Consider the following 20,717-nt stretch of genomic DNA (forward strand, 5'->3'; position numbering starts at 1 on the left):
GAGAACCGATCAGGGCTTCTGACCTAATGTCCAATCCTCACCTTCTCGTGGTATACCCTGTTGTGTATCTACCTGGATACTGAACGAACGAGGATCGGCTGGCAATTTGGGATTTAGCCAACAATTGTATATTGGCTTAAACCAATATACAAAATGATGGTACAACATAAAAAAATTTCATGCCGGCTGGTGCGTTGCCTGGTTAAATAAGGCTCCCGTTGTTTTTGCCAGGGAATCAGTGCGAACAGCGAAAAGTCAGCTACTGGAACAAATCTGAAAGTACATCCAAACTCAACATCACCAGAGTTAAAGATCGGTACTATCAACATAAGAAGCCTGAATGGCAAAGAAATGGAGCTAGCTGAGGAATTAGATAAGTACCAGATCGACATAATAGGGGTGAATGAAACAAAAAAGACAAAAACTGGTGAGATCTTTGTGAACAATAAATACAAAATGTTATATTCAGTCAATGACAATCAAGGAAAAGAAGGGGTAGCCATAGTATTCAACACTAAATATGAGGCTAATCTTCTTGAATGGCAGGCAGTCTCAAGTAGAGTGATGTGGGCAAATATCAGAATGGGGAACTGGACAATGAGACTTATTTATGTCTATGGTCCCACAGAAGGCTCTACTAAGGTATAAGTGGAGGATTTTTTTGAGGCGCTAGAGAAAGCAACTGACACAATGAAAAATGAAAAGTTGGTCCTTGTTGGGGATCTAAATAGCAGAATAGGAAATGACTGTCAGACATACAAAAACGTTTTGGGAAAATTTAGAGAAAAGAGCAAAACTAATAATAATGGCAAATACCTGTTGGATTTCTGCTCAGGATATGGACTGGTTATTACTAACACAATGTTCCAACATAAAAATGTGCACAAATTCACATGGAGAGAAGAGGCAAGGAATAAGAAAAGTCTCATTGACTATGTTATTGTTGATAGTGATGTTTTCACCCTGGTGCAGGACACCAGAGTGTACAGAGGATTTGAAATTGGAAGCAATCACAATTTAGTCTTGAGTAGGATAAAATTGAATTTCATAATGAAAAGAATGACACGTAAGAAAGTTTTAAAGCGAATAAAATTTGAGCAGCTCTCAGATGTGAGCTGTAGACTAAAATACACAAAGATTACTGAAAAAAAAATTAAAGAGTTTGAGAACAAGAATCAAACCTTGGAGATTCAATGGCAAACCTTGAAGAAAATCCTGATTGATTCAGCCAGAGAGGCATGTGGTGAGTTTGTCTGCAAGGATAGAAGAACCAGAACTCCATGGTGGACAAAGGAAGTTAAAGAGGCAGTGAAGGAAAAAAAAGAAAGCATATCAAAAGTTCCTGGCAAATAAGTCAGCTTGTGCTCTTAGAGAATGCAGAGACAAATGTAAGAAAGCTAAGCACTGTGTAAAACTAGCTAAACAAAGTCATGGGAGGACTTTAGCAAGAATATAGAAAATAAATATCAAGAAGGTGGCAAGATATTCTGGAGGTTGTTGAAAAAGCTTAGAAATGGAGGAAAGAGTGCTGTAAAAGGCAACATGAAAACGGGAGAAAAGATATCCTTGAAGTATGGAGTAATTACTTCGAAAAATTGCTAAATGAAACAAGCAGTGATAGCACAGTGGGAAAAAAAACACACAACAGGCATACATCAGGAATACATATCCATACTTGAAGTAGAAAAAGGCATCAAAGGCTTGAAATGTGGAAAGGCAGCAGGAGTAGATGATATTTGACCAGAAATGCTGAAATATGGTTGTATAAAAGTCTTACAGTGGCTGCACTGCATCGTTCAGAAAGCCTGGACAGAGGGATGAATTCCCAATGATTTGAGTAGAGCTCTAATAGTGCCCATATATAAAAAGGGAAATAAAACTGAATGTGAGAATTACAGAGGTATTTCCCTACTGAGTGTTCCTGGCAAGATCTATGCAAGCATACTTGAGAAACGGTTGAGAAGAATTGTGGAAGAAAAGCTCGGTGAAAAACAAGCTGGATTCAGCCAAATAGAGGCTGTCAAGATTAGATCTTCACTTTACGACAAATAGTTGAGAAAGCTGGGAATATGACAAAGATCTGTATTTAAGTTTTGTCGATCTAGAAAAGGCATATGACAAGGTGCCAAGAGAGAAGCTATTCAATACGCTACAGTTATATGGTGTCAATGGGGCATTATATCAAGCAATACTTAGTCTGTATTTGAATTGCAAGTCAGCAGTTAGAATTGAAGGAAGTACAGGAAGATGGTTTAATGTTAAATCTGGTGTGAGACAAGGATGTACATTATCCCCTCTGTTATTCATTATCTATATGGATCACATTATGAAGGAAAGTGGTATTAAACATGGTATCAAAACTTTAGATATTAATGTCAGCTCTTTGCTTTATGCGGATGATGTTATACTTCTAAATAAATCTGGTACAAGTTCGCAAGATTCCCTGACTAAATTGAATAACTGTTGTAATAGATATGGTATGAAGGTCAGCATTAAAAAGACAAAGACAATGAAAATAGGTAGAAATGTTGAAAATGTCAACTGTGTTTTGAATGGAGAATCTGTGGAACAAGTAAAACATTTCAGCTACTTAGGCATGATTTTTAGCGAAGATGGTAAATTAAATATGGAAATAGACAACAAAATCGACAAAGCTGGTAGGAAGTGAACTGAATAAATTTGTATGGAATAAGAGAGAAATTAGTAGGAAGTCAATTGAATAAATTCATATGGAATAAGAGAGAAATTAGTTGGAACACTAAATTAGCTGTATACAAGACAGTGTTTAAACTAGTTTTAACTTGTGAATCTGAGAGTTGGGTCAGAAGTAAAACACTTGATCAAAGACTAGAGACCGCAGATATGAGAGTCCTGAGAAAGATTAGAGGCGTGAACAGATGCCATCAATGGCAATATCATATTAAAAAACGAAGATATTAGGAAAGAACTTGACATTGTTGGCATCCAGGAATGCGTTAGCAGAGCTAATCTCAGGTGGTATGGTCACCTGAACAGAATGAGCAAGGAAAGATTACCAAAACAAGTGTTCTCTGCCAGGTCGGCAAGAAAACGACCCAGAGGAAGACCAAGATATAGGTGGATTAATACGGTACAAAGTGCCTTAGACGATAGAAATATAAGATCTGATAATGTTGGAGTCTTGACAAGTAACAGACTGATTTGGAGGAAAATTTTAGATTGGAAGTTAGTAATGAAAAAATTTTTCATGTAGTACTGTCATATCCTGTACACCCCTTGAGGGTACATGCCAGGAATTTGATGATGATGTGCAAAAGGATAACCAATAGTAAATAGTATCAGTATATATAGTTTAATACATATGAGGAGGTAGAGCAAAGCAATCAGATAATAGTTTATATGAAGATTCATCGAGCTAACACAAATCATGCACATGTTTATTATAGTTTATTTTCAAGATAATCCTTGCTAAATTAATTTTTTTTGTCATCTCTGATAAAAAAAAAAAAGGTAAAAATAACCAAATCTTACAGCTTGTAAAATTTTCTTATAAATTTCTCATTTTTATAAATTAACCAACGTTTCTGGAAAGTTTTTTTTTTTTTGTATATGATAACACAAAGCATGTTTGAAGAGTATAGCATGCACATGCTTACTATTGAAGTTTATTTCTAAGAAAACCCTTGCTAATTTAAATTTAATGTTTTGTCACCTAGGATAAAAACAGTTATTTCCAAGATAATCCATGCTAAATTAATTTAATTTTTTTTGTCATCTCTGATAAAAAAAAAAAGGTAAAAATAACCAAATCTTACAGCTTGTAAAATTTTCTTATAATGAACAATATTTTAATGATGCACCTGATTGATATGGTATCAAAGTAATATTATATAGTGAACATATATTTCAAATAATTAAAAATACTAAATTTTAGATTATGAATTTATAATGATGAAATTTTTTTTTCCCAAGGCAGTCAGTCTGCAGAAATGGTTTTTTTATATGCTGTTGAATAACTATATTAAACTGATCCTCTCCAAGCCATCAAAAAATACACCGAAACATTGAAAATGTTAAGTACAAAAATGTCACTGTGCTTGTACTATTTTTAATTCAGATTTTTGTGTCATTTAATGAAGAAAATCGAAAATTCTGTGAAATGACATTTTTTCCTCATCAGATAGTCTTTGGCACTTCAACATATTTCATAATGCAGCTCTTCAATCGATCTTTAAGATTTGGTTATTTTAACTGTTTTTATCCTAGGTGACAAAACATTAAATTTAAATTAGCAAGGGTTTTCTTAGAATAAACTTCAATAGTAAGCATGTGCATGCTATACTCTTCAACATGCTTTGTGTTATCATATCATACAAAAAACTTTCCAGAAACATTGGTTAATTTATAAAAATGAGCTCACTTGATGCAGAAACAATATATGGTTCATGTAAGTCCAACAGTACCGAAGTGAATGTTTAAAGAATTAAAGGTAGAGAATTCTTAAAGATTTATATTTTTTTAAATCTATTAAATATTTGTATATATTTCATATTGTTAACATGTTTAATAAATTTACAAACATTTTAAAATCTTGAAGAATCCACATCTAAATCTTCTTTAAACATTTAATTAACAGCAAATGGAAACCAGTGAAAGTTTCGTTAAGAGTATTGCTAGTTCGTAAAACTTAAATTCTTACCTCTAAATTCCATATTGGGTATAATGACTTTTTCACAAATTGAACTAAGAACCCCAGGTGCTTCAAACAAATGTTTATAATGTGGTCGATCAGCCACAGATGACAGAAAGTGAATAGCATTGCTAACAAGCTAAATGAAGAAAAAATATTATTACTTTTAACAGTAATAAATTTACTTATAATTATATACACACATACATTATAAATCAATTCACCCAGCAATTAGAAATTCATAAGTTGAGTTCAGTGTTCATTATGGTTAAAATTCATTATACAGATATTTAGGAGTAAAAGTATTTTTCAAACCAAAACAGGCTATCAAGAAATATCAGGGGGGCAAATATTCCAGGTGTGCGGTGCTAATGCACCACACAGCAATATCATCAATATTATATTTTTGCATTTATTCCCATTAAAGAATAGCCTAATTTCCAGACTTTGCATTATTACTAAAAGTAAACACAATATACTAATGCTTCATGAAGACGTGCGTTTCAAATAAATACACCTTTGAGCCCTTTGAAAAGATGGACAGATGGCAGAGCAGATCAAAATCTTAGCATTCTAGTAGTTTTAAACTGCTCAGAAGGCGAGGCAGGGTGAGCTCTGAGACAATAGCACCTAGAAGCTGTGATTGGCTATTGTGTCAACCAATACAGTTGAACATTGTCATTTGTCATGAGTTATTGTTTTCTGAGTTTCATGTGTTCTGCATGCTTGAAGTGTGAACTGATGTGGTAAACAAGTTTTTATATATAATTTTCGATGAATTTATAACTTTTCTGCACATATTTATAGTGGGAAACAGTATTGTAGTCGAAGGAGATAAGCTTTCCTCCTCTTCAAATTTTACACCTTTGAGTAATTCAAATTTAGCGAGTTTAGCTAGTCTAGAAAACGTGTTTTTAAAGTTAAATATAGTGTGGCTTTTTGTCACAAATTGTGCTGCAATTGTGCATCGGTTAGAAACAAGTGTCCTTCAGTGGTATTATTGTTTAGAACTGTGTTGTATACATTGTGTTTTCACTGCCGTTTGTTTCACTATATCAACGTGTAAAGATGGCGTCCAACAAGAAACGTACGTCAGCGGCGCGCAGGACTTCTACTACTACACGAAAGGCTGGCTCAGCGTTAGATTTTTCGCAATGGATGCGTTGCGGAAACTGCTATATGTATGCACCGAAAAATGTGAAGGATCTGTGGTCGGTCTGGCAAAATGAGAAGAAGGAAAATGTCGACGTATGTGAGAAGTGTCGGGATAGGCTGGAGCGTTTAGGAATGGAAGCTGACATCGGGACCGTAGCGGAAGAACTTCGGCAGGAGTTTATGAAAATGAAAAATGACCTTCATCTTCTTCATGAGGAAGTGGAAGTGATCGGTAAGGAGATACTGGAAGTTAAAGCTGAGTTTAATGTGTTAAACAGAGAAATTAGGACTATAGAGATTACTTTAGCTGAAGTAACTAGAACAGGATTACATATGGGTGAGTCTTTGGTTAATGATTCAGTAATAAATAGTATGGGAGTGATTGGGAGTCAACATAATAAAACCACAAGTGGCCTAGAAGAAATGAGATGTAGTGAGAGTGGGGGGGTAAGTAATAGAGAGTTGAGTAATGAAGCTGGGAGAGTCATGCTGAATAGTGTAGAGAATGAGTCCATGAGTGTGGACTTGAATGAAGTTATGAGTGGTAAAATATATGGTGATTCTATGATTAAGGGTATGGAGAGTGGTATGCATGAGGAGTGCTTGGCTGATGGGACAATAGAAAGAGTGGCTTTAGCAATAAAGAGAGGGCATGAAACAGACAAGATGATAGTTATGGTGGGTACGAATGACCTGAGAGGTAGTATAAATCGGGTAGGAAAAGATTTAAGAACATTATTAGATATTGTGAAGAGGAAAAGTGTCAATGGGAGAATAGTGTGTGTGCTGCCTCGTTTTGACAATTACGAGTTAAGTAGACGAGCAATGATAATGAATGATATGATTGCAAGAATGTGCAGAAAAAGAGGTCTGGAGTTTGTTGATGTTTGGAGTGTGTTTGAAGGAAAAAGGCAGTTGTATGCTAGAGATTGACTGCATCTTAACATGGAAGGACATAAGCGATTGAAGAAGTTATTGTTTTCTGAACAGGTTGAAGTTATTGGGCAGGGAAACTAATATTGAAAAGGTTGAGTGTAAGAGAGAGAAACTTTAGCACTGATTGTGTATTTATTGATCCTTATAGGCAGAATAAATTGCAGAAGAGAGGGGATAAAAATCGACATAGGACTACGGTAGTTAGTGACTTATATATCAGTTCTAAAGCCGGTACAAGATCTAGAGGGAATCTGCAATTTTTGTATACCAATGCTAGAAGCATTCGAAATAAGAGAGAAGAATTTTTGGCATTAGTCAGTGAAATCTCACCAAAAGTTGTAGGCATTAGTGAAACTTGGCTGTCAGCAGAAGATGTGGTCACTGGAATTGAATGTGATGGGTACAGTATTTTCAGGGAGGATAGAGAAGATAGAACAGGAGGAGGAGTACTGTTGATGATAGCTGATGTGTTGCAGCCAAAGAAAGTAGTATATCATGATGATAGACATTTGAATGAGAGTTCATTTGAGGCAGTCTGGTGCGAAATAGTGACCAACGCAACCAAATATACAGTTGGATGCTGCTATAGGCCAGGGAGTACGGGGGGAGATATTGAATTCATGCATCAGCAACTTAGTGCAATGAGTGAAGGCTTAGTGATTATTATGGGGGATTTTAATTATGGTGATATCAACTGGAAGGAGGAAATATCACGTAGCAAAAAGGAAATGGAGTTCATACATCTTCTACGAGATAATTACTTGAAACAGCACGTAACTGAAGGGACACGTGGTGTGAGAGTGTTGGACCTGGTTATTGGTTCAGAGGTTATATGCATAAGTAAGGTGTTCTCGTTACCTCCAGTTGGTGAAAGCGATCATGTGGTATTGACTTGGGAGGTTGCAAAATCTGTGGATTTTTCTATTAAGAAGGGGTATGTACGGAACTACAGGTTAGGCAATTATAACAAGCTTCGGAGTGAGCTTGCAGCCATCCCATGGCAGAACATATTGCAAGGGAAAGATGTTAGCAGTGCTTGGGATAAAATCAGCGGGTATCTGAGGAAAGCAATATCAGATTGTGTCCCCATGGTCAGGAGGTCAAACAAGGCAGGCATTAGATGGATGAGCAGTAGTATCAAGCTTGAACTGCAAAAAAAGAAAATGTTATGGAGAATTTACAAGGAGAAGGGCGATCAGGACACCCATGAGCAGTACAAGGCTCAAGCTAGGAAGGTTACCAGCATAGTAAGAAAAGCTAAATCAGATTATGAGAAGACCTTAGCCAAAGAGATCAAGGGTAATCCCAAAGAGTTCTTCCGCTATGTGGCAAGTAAGAGGAAGAATGACTTCGGAAGGATAACCTTAGTGGGTGCTGATGGTATTGAAGTGACAAAATCAGATGTAATAGTCGAGTTACTGAGTGATCACTTCTCGAAAGTCTATCACCCAAGTGAGGATATCTCTACACCTATAGCAATACCAAATGTGAGAATTGAAGCTAAAGAATCAGAGGTATTAAATATATTGCAAAACTTAAATGCAAACACTGCAGTAGGCTTAGATGGAATATCAGCTCGGGTGTTGCGTGAATGTGCAAATGAATTGTCAACCCCTCTTACCTGGATATTTAATTTAAGTTTGAACTCTGGTATGGTCCCTAGGGAGTGGAAGTTAGGCAAAGTGGTTCCTTTGCATAAGGGTGACTCTAAAACTGCGGTATTGAATTACAGACCAATCACCATCTCAGGAGTAGTGGTAAAAGTATTGGAAAAGTTGGTTAAAGACAAAATTCAAGAATGGGTGGATCAGGATATGATACTCTATAGAGGCCAACATGGTTTTGTTAAAGGTAGATCCTGCCTTAGCAATCTATTAACTATTCATAATAGAATAACATCTGAGTTGGACAAAGGAACTGGCTACACAGTGGTACTTCTGGATTTTGCTAAGGCTTTTGACAGGATACCCCATAGAACACTGTTACGCAAATTGGAGCAGATGGGAATGGATATTAAATTGGTGATATGGATAGGAGAATGGCTCAGGGAGAGATACCATAAGGTGGTGTATGGAGGAGCCGAGTCCAGAATGAGGCAGGTGACCAGTGGTGTGCCTCAGGGCTCTGTGCTTGGGCCAATGTTGTTTAATTTGTATATAAATGATATAGGAAATGGCTTAAAGGGAGATATTCAGTTGTTTGCTGATGATGCAAAGTTGTGTAGTGCAATAAAAAATCAAGCTGATGTTGAAAGTTTGCAGGAGGATTTAAATAAGCTGGTAAAATGGGCAAAAGAAAATGGATGTCAGTTCAATGTGGAAAAGTGTAAAGTCATGCATTTTGGGATTAAAAGATTACCAGCTGTGTACTACATCGATGGAAAGGTACTCCAAGAGATTGATGAGGCTAGGGACTTAGGGGTATTGGTAGATAGGGAGATGAAGTTCAGAGGACACATTGCTAAGGTGTCCAAGATTGCACATAGGATTACTTGGTTGTTGAGGAACACACTGACATCCAGAGATAAAGAGGTTATTATTCCCCTTTATAAAGCATTGATACTTCCACATTTGGATTACTGTGCTCAGGTCTGGTCACCTGGATTCCTTGGAGATGAGGAGGCTGTGGAAAGGGTTCAGAGAAGAGTGACCAAGTTGGTGAGTGATATAAAAAATGCTCCCTACATTGATAGATTGAGAGCTTGTGGATTGCAGAGATTGGTTGATAGGCGAAGAAGAGGGGATATGATAGAAACATTCAAATTACTAAAAGGTTTTTATAGGATTGATGCAGGGGAAATGTTTCAGCTGTGTGATAGTGATGGAAGAACAAGAGGCCATCTCTGGAAATTAAAGAAAAGTGTGGTTAACAAAGGTGTCAGAACAAGGTTTTTTGCCTGGAGGGTGGTGAATGAGTGGAATTCATTGCCTGACTTAGTTGTGAGCTCTTTGTCTGTAAATGAATTCAAGAAGAGATATGACAGATATTGTTTTGCTAGTTTGGGTCTCCCGCAATGAGTCTACTGACTCCATGGAGATACCCGTAATAATAATAATAATAATAAAAATATACCAACCAAATATAGAATTCTCCTTCATTATTGTTTTCTAATATACAGTAACTTAAAACAAACACATTGTCCCCCACTCTATGCAGATTTGGTTACAATTAATTGATAAATTAAAGCATTCAAAGTTATCCTATAATTAATTGCATTAGACCAATTAAGATGAGCACTGATATGCTATACACTCTTAAAACTTTCCTACACCAATAAAAATGCAATCATTCATGTCAAATTGACGTGAATTTTTGGTGCAGGTTGCATAAGCCACAACAGCACACCCAACCGAAATGGGCATGCAATGCCACTAAACTAAATGCAGTTTTCATTTGGTACTGTATCATTTTGCTTTGGTGAGTTTGTTATCGATGTTTACTATAGCCAGAGTTAACCATTTAATTAATTCACATTATACATGGATGAAATCAAATTATATATTAAATAAACTCTTTAACAAAGAAATACAGACACCAATAGTATCAACAATTGTCCTTGAACTATGAGATATGTGTATTTAGCTAGTTAAAAGTATCTTATCTCACAAGCATATGCATTTCATAATATTTTGTGTAATTATAATAAATTTAGTTTAATCCTTTATCCAAGTGTAAGCAAACAAAGTTTGCACCTGAAAATATCTTCATGACTGAGGTAAGGTAATGCAACACCCGGCAACTCCGAGCAAAGGTGGACCAAGCTCTCATCACTCCTTGTCTCAGTATCTCCCATAATGCAAATCACATCTCCTTGTGGAGATGTATACTGCTATGCATTAAGGGAAGAGCCACTACCCAGACCGGTTTCAACCTTTATTGAGGTCTTGTCAGTGGGAGGCAGATCCAAACGTGGAGATACTAAGGCAGAAGTAATAGGAGAGGTCATATTTACCTATAAGATTGCCAACAGGTGTCCCACCTTATTATTGAATTACTCTGGATTTAGAGATGTTGAAAGGTTATTTTTCACTTGGTTAGACTATAATAAATTTAGTTTAATCCTTTATCCAAGTGTATGGGAGATACTGAGACCAGGAGTGATGAGATCTTGGTCCACCTTTGCTCAGAGTTGCACTACCTTACCTCACTCCTGAACATATTTTTAGGTGCAAACTTTGTTTGCTTACACTTGGATAAAGGATTAAACTAAATTTATTATAGTCTAACCAAGTGAAAAATAAACTTTCAACATCTTTCTCTAAATCCAGAGTAATTCAATAATAAGGTGGTACTGTTGGCAACTCCTATAGGTAAATATGACCTCTCCTATTACTTCTGCCTTAGTATCTACACATTTGGGTCTGCCTCCCACTGACGAGGCCTCAATAAATGTTGAAACCGGTCTGGGAGTGGCCCTTCCCTTAATGCATAGCAGTATACATGTCTGCAAGGAGATGTGCTTTGCATTATGGGTGATACTGAGACAAGGAGTAATGAAAGCTTGGTTCACCTTTGCTCGGAGTTGCCTGGTGTTGGACTGAGGTAGTACCTCAGTCCTGAAAATATCTTCAGGACTGAGGTACTACCTTACCTCAGTCCTGAAGATATTTTCAGGTGCAAACTTTGTTTGCTTACACTCCGATAAAGCATCAAACTAAATTTATTATAGTCTAACCAAGTGAAAAATAAACTTTCAACATCTTTCTCTAAATCCAGAGTAATTCAATAATAAGATGGTACACCTGTATTTTCAGGTGCGAACTTTGTTTGCTTACACTTGGTTAAAGGATTAAACTAAATTTATTATAGTCTAATAAATTTAGTTTAATTAGTTTGACTTAGTTAGACTATAGAAAAGTGAAAAATAAACTTTCAACATTTTGTGTAATTAAAGAAACATATTTTATGTTAATATAACAAATGTGTATTTTCCCATGCAATTTTAACAAATGGTATCTGACATTGTGAATCCAATCACAAAAAATAGTGCAGCTAAATATTACAGTAACAAGGTTTAAGTTTTTCAAGTTAGAAATCTGGAAATTGATATGTACGACAATACCGGTAAGTGAATTTGACAACAGAGCCCAGTTTCTCCCTTCTCCTACATGCAAATAATAATAATAATAAAAATAAGTGATCAGTCTGAAGCTAATGATATGGTACAAGACACACATTCTGGAGGACATAACAGTTCTATGAGGGGTGTGCTGAAAAGTTCTCGTATTTCTGAAATTTCTTCATAACCCCTGGCATTTCTTATATATCCTAAAAGAAAAAGAACAAATTATTACAATTTGATGAAGCATGGGGATTAAAGGGTTTTAAAATGTTCTTTCTTTTGATTACATCAGTTGCTTTAATATCATTTTTGTTCTAGGTGTTTATCAGAACTTTTTAGCCTCCTCATAAAGACAGTGCTGACATAATATTATGTGATTAAAAAATCAACCAGGGAGGAATCTGTCATACTGAAAATAGCTAATGAATGGATATTAAATATGAAGGTCTGATCAATGGAAACTAAACTTCATGACTTAATACCATCCATCACATATATAGTTTAGTCAGAGGTGTCAAAGAATGAGGATGAACAGATCATGGATAGAAATTTGCTCAAACAAAAACCACCTTTAAATTGCCAAAACTGCATTCTCCAAAAGTGGAGAAGATAAGGTTCCATGCACTTTAGTTGATAAACTTAGGTGTTGGACATTATTCATCACTTATTTTAATGGTATTAGAACACTAAACAAAACTAATTTATAAAATGTTTATTAAGAGTGTTATATTTTCTGGATTTCAGACCAGCATCTTCAAAGCAAAAAAAAAAAAAAAAAAAGTTACAGTTTATATGTGATAATGAGTAATTGACAAAAAAGATCAAGTCCTAATTTGGCACCTCCAATGTTGAATAAAAGAAGTATTATGAGTAAGAGTTGATCTTAAAATGACAGTCTCCCAATTTTTGGCAAATTAATGCAACCACACTTGTTCAGATTAGAAGCCATTGTTGATGCTAAAAATAGTTATTCTGACCATTAACAACTTCTATCACATCAGTTTTCTTCCATCTAATCCTGTATCAAGTGATGTTCAAAGCATGGTCTGACAGTCATGACTTACCATAACTGTTAGTTTTGATGTCACTTCCTTATTTACTAATGTACCACTAACATACACTTAATAGTAATTAAATTAAGAGAAGTTACTTAATTTAGCAACTTCTGGATATCTCTAATTATTCAAATTTACTATTCATGGTTACTTTACTTGGCAAAGAAAACTTTGCAAACAGATTAATTTGGTTCACTCTCCTTAGGACAGACTCCATCCTTTAGCATATCCTGGAATGTGCAAATTTCCCTATTACTTAGCCTACTACGAACAGACAGGAAGATCTGTTGACATAATGGGTTCTCACCGTTTAGCTAATGTTTACATTTTAAGAACAAAGTACTTACTACAACCACTTTCAAACCCTTAGTGTTGTTATAATTTGTTGATGTGATTGCCATTTGGCCCAATGGACAAGACATATTAGATTCTTTTGTAACTTACCTTAACAGCCAATAGTCCAAAATTCACTTCACATTAGAAAAAGAATCAAATAACTGTTTGCCTTTTCTTGACACATTATTCACTTTTCAGATGGTTCACTATCTTTTTCCGCCTATAGAAAGGCAATGCACACAGGAAGATAGCTACACAATCACATCATCTATTCCAACAGTATGGAATTCTAAAAACACTTATGCACAGAAGTAAGGCTATTTGTTCTAATGATGCAGCTCTTTCCACAGAACTCAACTGTCTTTGACATACTCTTTTGTGAGAGCTGTAGCTGCTGGCCAAATGATAAAATAATACATCATGGCCCTTCCACTTCTCTCCCCCGTCCTCAAGCACATAAACACAAAACATTCCTATTCCATATATACGAGGCACATCTGAAAAAAAAAACAGCCAAAGTACTAATAAAATATAACTTTCACATCACATTAAAATCACATGTCAAATTAGCTACTTTGGTCCACTCTCCCAAGGACAGACACAATCCTTTAGCATATCCTGGAATGTGTGAATTTCCCTATGACTTAGCCTACTATGGATAGACAGGAAGATCTGTTAACATCCACCTAGGAGAAAATAAATACATTTGCTGCCGTTATTACTCTGGTAAGTCAGGACTGTCAGACCATGCTTTGAACACCACTTGATACAGGATTAGATGGAAGAAAACCGATGTGATAGAAGTTGTTAATGGTCAGTAGGATAAACTGACTTAGCTAACTGTTGAACAACTTTTCAAGTTGGAGTGCTATACTATCAACTATAGGGAGTAGAGGTATATTACAATAGATTTAAGGATTTGAGGTACCCCATACATACGAGGTGGTTTTGAGACATAATGAGATCTCTATCTATAATTTGGTAAGTAGAATTGTCATCTAGGAGATCCTGTTTTTTTTTTTTTCTTGCCTATATTATATTTTTATTCCTAAGTCTTTTCTTTAATAATCACTCTCCAAAGTTTGGGCGATGTAATTCAAGCCGCACGAGCAGGGTATGTTATAAACTCCAGCATATTTGGAGAAAGGATGGCTATCTTTTGGAGATCTTAAGAATTGTCTATTCGTTTCTGTGGGTTAAAAGGCCACTCTTATTTTATGTGGTCTAAGGAGTCTAGCAATCTTATTGGAAACCGTCCCTAAGTATGGAATGACGATGGTAGAAATATAACGTACATCATCTTGTTGTCTTTGTTGGGGTTCAGAGAAAAGTATTCTGTGGACGAGTCTTCGAGGAAATCCATTCATGGTAAGGTTGGTGGATATCAGGGATAGTTCTTCCTGGAGGTCTTGTTGATCTGTTGTAAGGAGGGAGGCACAGTTCTTCAACATGTGTGCAATACTAAGTTTCTGAGAAATGTGGTGGCAGGAAGTGAAATGTAAATAATGTTCTGTATTGGTAGGCTTGCGGTAAACTGAGAGGTTGATATCCCCATTCGGAAGCTTCTTAATTAAAGTGTCCAGAAATGATAATTAGTTATCTTTTTCAAGTTCTAGAGTGAATTTGATTGTGTGGTGTAGAGAGTTGATTTTGTTAAGAAAGTCGAACAGGTCCTTTTTTTGTGCGATTCCAAACAATAAAGATATCTTCAACGTATCTCCACCATACTGTGGGTTTAGGGTCTGTTTGAGTTAAGATTTTACTTTCAAAATATCTTTATCACTTATAGCAACAGAAGTATTTTCAAAATGATGAGGATGAAGACAAGCACAGAAAAATCAAAAAACACAAAGCAAGAAAATTTACTTAAAATTATGCATTCCTATTCAGTTTTGCTTTGTTATCAATATCCTTGAAAATACCTCAGGGAACTGTTTACATGTTATACTATCATAAGCCATTATGTATCTTACTATCTTATTACATTCAATGTTAGTGATCATAGAGTAATGTGCACTACAAATAACTGTTTATGTAATTTTCTTGATTACTCTGAGTAATTATCCTTTCTTCTCCCCAAAACAACTAATTATACTGATAATCTTATATGCCTAATAACATCAGGTACTCAAATTTTAACTAGACAAACAGTATACACAAACCCCTATCTCATAGAGTAGCATTTTAGTGTACTTGTTTACAATCATCCAAACAAAATTTGTTTAGTATCCTAATTTAAAAAATAGATTGAGGCAATTAAAAAACAATCATGTTAAAAGCATTTTTAAATATATGATATAAATATATATATGTACAAGGGTAGTCTGAAAAGTTCTTGGCCTAACAATGAAAAAACGAATTTATAATTTCAAAATTATTTTTATTTTTCAACATAATCTCTCTCTTAAGACTAATAATACATTTATTCCAGCAATGCTCCAACCCAATTATCCCATCCCTATAGTGATTCTCAGCAAGATCTGCAAAAAAAACCCTCTACAGCTGCAATCACCTTTTGATTTAAAGAAAAACGCCCAGTGAGGAAGAGTTTTAGTTTTGGGAAGAGGTAGAAGTCAGAGGGAGTAAAATCTGGGGAACAAGGTGGATGTTTCAACAATTCATAGTGCAGATCCCTTAATTTTCCCATTGCCAAAACACCTTTGTGGGCAGGTGCATTGTCCCGATGAAAGATGATTTTTTTCTTCTGCAAACCAGGTCTTTTCTCACGAATTTTTTTGTCTAGTCTGGTTAAAAGATCAAAATAGTATTCCACGGTTATTGTTTTACCCTTTTCAAGATAATTAATAAACAAAATGCCTTCAGCATCCCAACACGCCAATGCCATGACCTTTCCTGCTGATGGAACTGACTTTGTCTTCTTTGGTGCTGAACAACTGGCTTCTGTCCACTGTTTTGACTGCTGTTTGGATTCTGGTTTGTAATGGTGAATCTAAGTCTCATCCATAGTAATAAATTGACACACAAAATCAGTTTTATTCTTGTTAAAATGCTCCAAGCACTGTTCAGTGATTTTCATGCAAGTGTGTTTTTGATCTGCTGTGAGCAAGCAAGGCACCCATCTTACTCGTTCTTTTGAAATGCCTATAATCTCAGCAATTTCATGCATTTTGACTCGCCGGTCATCCAATATCATATCGTGCACTTGATCAATGATTTCTGGTGTTGTTACTTTTTGGACTTCCTTCATGTCAATCATCTTCAAGGCTGGTGTGGCCAAGTTTAAACTCGGCAGCCCATTTCTTAATTGTCAAAAACGATGGAGAAGAGTGTCCATAAACTTTTATGAACTTCGAATGAATTTATTTTGGCGTTAAACCTTCTTTTAAAAAGAATTTTATAACCGCACGATACTCAATTTTATCCATTTCAAGGGATACAGACAACACGTTTGCTTCAGACAGCTGTATAAAACAAACTACTTGATAGAATGACTTGCAATTTCACATGGATTTCAGATGTACCAACTTAGAAAAAAAAAAAAAAAAATCTTGCCGATATTGCTGCCATATATGGTCAAGGCAGAGAACTTTTCAGACCACCCTCATATTTACTTGTTCTAATAAAATATTAGAACAAGTAAATACTTTCAAATACTTGGGATGTGATTTATCACATCCTAAGAAGAAAAAGTCAGACTAAAATATCAAACTTTGTCAAAGTAAATGGCATAATAAATAACATAAGCCATCCCTAGTACAAAAACACACTAGAATCAGACTATATAATATCTTGTTGAAACTAACTCTACTATACAGAAGCAAAACATGGACCATAAAAAGGAAACATGAAAAACGAATTCAAACATCAGAAATGAAATCTCACAGAAAAATAGCTGGATATACCAAGTGAGACCATAAAACAAATGAAGAAATTTTATAATCCCTGAATATAAAATCAATTAATTATTATATTATATAAACAAAAATGGATAGAACATTTAAATCGAATGGACAACAGCAGACTACCAAAAATTTATACAAATATAAAATAAGTGGAAAAAGAAGAATCAGAAGACCAGAACAGGCCACCTGGCCTGAAATCCATGATAGGAATAATAATAATAATCATCTTCATGACCACACACATTTAGTTTGCTAATTATTACTCATTTCTTAAGAGCTAATAATATACTATCCACCATCTTTTCCAATAATTTTAATAAATGCTTTGAAAACTTTTCTCAACTGATCTCACACTTATGCTTATAAAAACAGAGCAATAATAAAGTACAATGTATCTGGTTATGGACAGAAATTTAAGAGAAAAAAGAAAATCAAGTCATTTTGACAGCTGAAAATTTCAGTCACTATTAATTCCAAAACTATATCTTGGGAGTAAATTAATATTATTAATAATCTCACTAGGTGTTTAATAAGGTGAGCAAGAGTTTCCATATTACACTGAAATAAAAAATCAATTAAATACATTAAAAAAAAAAGCTTTGAACTAACCAAGTCATATTTCACTTGCTGTCCAGTAGATGTTAATAAATGCCATACTGTGGTGACAAAGGCAGGTAAGCAATTCTGAAATTCTTCATCATACTTTTGGGCATATAGTCCAATATTGTCACAAATTTGTGATTTCAAATGCTCTAATAACCCAGCCTCTTCATCTTCCTAAAAATAAAGAACTGAACATTCAATAAAACTGCAGATTTAATTTATTTATGCAATTATTTATATTTAAACTAATATGACAACCACTATCCTTCATGTTGCCAAATGAAGAATGGTGGATGTTTTGAAATCAGAACCAAAGCAAATAAGGTTATGAAGCCTTATGAAGGGTATTAAGTCTGGAAACAGTCTCTGGCTGGTTTGTGAGATAAAAAAAAACATCCACCTTCATAAGATAAAAGCGTAAAGAAAACATTTCTTTGTGTGTGACTCAAATGTAACTGTAATCTATAATAATCTACTGTTCATCTGATCCTTCAACTATCAGAACTTGCTGTTCTGATAGATGAAGGGTTGAATATTTGAAGTACACTTACACAGCATTCTACCAGAAATCAGTTGACATGCAGGCATAGGTTTAACTAAAGGGTTGTTATTTTGAAGGTTGGATAAATAGATTACTGTATATTCTTATTACTATTTTTTTTAAAAAAAACTCAGGTGATATTTGGGTAATCAAAAATAAAATGATCATGCTATGCAATATTAATTGTGCAATGATGTCAGATAAATACTTTGGGCACATTGAAAGGATGACTTCTCAGAACAGTAACAGAAGGAAAAGTTCCTGGAAAAAAGGAAGGGGTAGACTGTCAACGAGATGGATGGATAGTGTGTCTGGAGTGACTGATCTTCAGAGAATTAAAGCCTCCAGAAAAGCATACAACAGGTCCATGTGGCAAGGACTGGTGTGATACATCACTGAGCATTTCAGTGTTCATACTGCATCTGTTGATATCCAATGAACGATGAATGGATGATGTCAGATCATTACATAAGAAAACATTTATCTTTTTATGTATTAAATATATTAGAAGGAAAAATACCACCACCACCACATAATGAAGTAGAGAAACATTTCTTCGTGTGCAACTCAAAATTAACATACGCTGAAAAACTTTTTTTTTTTTTTTTTTTTTGACTTCCCCACACAAAAGGTTGTAAATCTACAGTGCATTAGTACCATAGGTGAGCTAAGGATTTTTTTTTTTTTTTTTGCATTTTTATTACCTTGTTTTATAATTTTTTGTATTTTTACCTGGTCCAGAAACCCAAACATGAAATATTTTCAAGCCACTCCTCCAATAAGCAGAATGGTCTCACACTCGGTTATGAAATTAAAACCAACACATATCCACATCAGGATTCAAACCCATAGCTTGTTAGTTTGAGAGCAGATACCTTAAGCACTTGGCTGACAATGGCAGATCATATCCTTTTTTTTCTGATTTTGAATGACAGAAGATGGAATAATTAATTCTAAATATAATCATTCGATTTTTTTAATCGTTTTACTATATTCATACTATGCATGCAGTAAAATTATATTTATCCCATGATTTTTTTTCCTCTGATCTTTTTGAAATACCATATTCATTAGTAAAAACTAGAAAATTTTTAAACTAATCTCAGTTTGTTCTTCATCAGATGTTTTGAATAGCTTGGCATGTAGAGAATTTTCCTCAAATTATTTTCATTAAAAATTAAACCCTTTCACACCTATGAAAGGGTGTAAACCTATATTACCTTTGGTTCTGTGAGAGTAGGCAAGATAATTTCAGAGCCCAGCTTTAGAGATCAAATATAGTTTCCCACTCTCAATAAGAGGTCTCATACTCAATTACAAAAATTACTTTCACAAACATCCATGTCATAGTGGACTTGAAACCATAGCATGTTGGTTGGAGAGTGGTGATGACTCTTCACCCAGCCAATGAAGCCAACGAAATTAATAAATGGCAATTTTAATAAACTATCACTTATTAAAGCTAAAATCAAATATTCTCAATTTAAGAAATTTGATTAAATGACAAAAAAGAATTCCGGTGATGTCATCTCAGAAGTTTTCTTGTATAACCCGGCTGAGACATTTTTTCTATAACAATATTATGTAGTAAAAGAATTAAACTGCTAATAATGAAGAATAAAATCAAGTGGTGGTAGTGGAGGAGGCAGCATTTTAATTTTAAGTGACATTTTGCATGATGTGGTATAAATATTTTCTTAGCATAATTTAAATGTATTGCTAATAATAAAAATAAATGCACAAAAAGAAATCCTGAAATGATGGGAAAATTATATTTTAAAATAAGCAAAACAAAGTACTTACATAAATGTGTTTAATAGTAGCAAAGTTTTCAACCATGTTTCATTGTTATCTTTCAGTTCAAATTGTAAGAGTGTCAATTATTCAGAAAAGAACAACAGATGTTACAAGAGTGGATGTGCATGTTGTCGTAATGCTTAAGGAGAGCTCAGTTCTATCATTACAATCCAAAAAAATTATGTGGATTAAAAAAAGAAAGTTTAAACAAATGTGAGATTTTGCAAGCTTACTTCCATAAACTGATAAAGTTTGCTAATCACTCTTATCTGTCAAACAGAGCTTCTCACTTTTCTTAATACAAGTTTTCCAGTAGTGACCAGGTTTTATATGACTTCAGCCAAGCATCTGTTCATATACCTCCTTCAGCTTTTCTAGGTGCTTACTCTGACTTACATGACTATGCATTATGATAAAGTTCTTACCCAACTGAGGTCTTATCAGTAGGAGCTAGAAGACTGTGCTGTACATTATGGGATAATATGCTTGGGTGAAGGAATAAAACAAGAATATACTTTGTCTATTATAATTTATTTCTCATTAAGCAAAAGATCTTTCTACAATTATCTCTAATATAGAATATTTTATGAATAGCATGATTCACCATTTTGCTACTTGGATATGGAAAATATAACTTCTATATCGATTTGGTTCTTAGTATTTCGATGAATCTAGATCACAGTGATGTGAGAGCTCTCTC

At 34.6% G+C, this 20,717-nt stretch overlaps 1 protein-coding gene across 1 annotated transcript in view; it reads right to left on the reverse strand.

Moving 5' to 3' along the window:
• Cse1 (chromosome segregation 1) overlaps positions 1-20,717 on the reverse strand; it is a 439,186-nt gene that overhangs the window by 208,669 nt on the left and 209,800 nt on the right. The window contains exons 9-10 of the mRNA XM_090402147.1: positions 17,686-17,853; positions 4,679-4,808 (exon numbers count right to left, since the gene is read on the reverse strand). Coding sequence (XP_090258273.1) covers positions 4,679-4,808; positions 17,686-17,853 — 298 coding nt within the window. The remainder of the gene's footprint in view (positions 1-4,678; positions 4,809-17,685; positions 17,854-20,717) is intronic.

Source organism: Typopeltis vanoorti, chromosome 12, assembly GCF_054136105.1.
Source record: "Typopeltis vanoorti isolate ZY-2024b chromosome 12, IOZ_Tvanoo_1.0, whole genome shotgun sequence".
In the NCBI taxonomy this organism is placed as follows: Eukaryota; Metazoa; Arthropoda; class Arachnida; order Uropygi; family Thelyphonidae; genus Typopeltis; species Typopeltis vanoorti.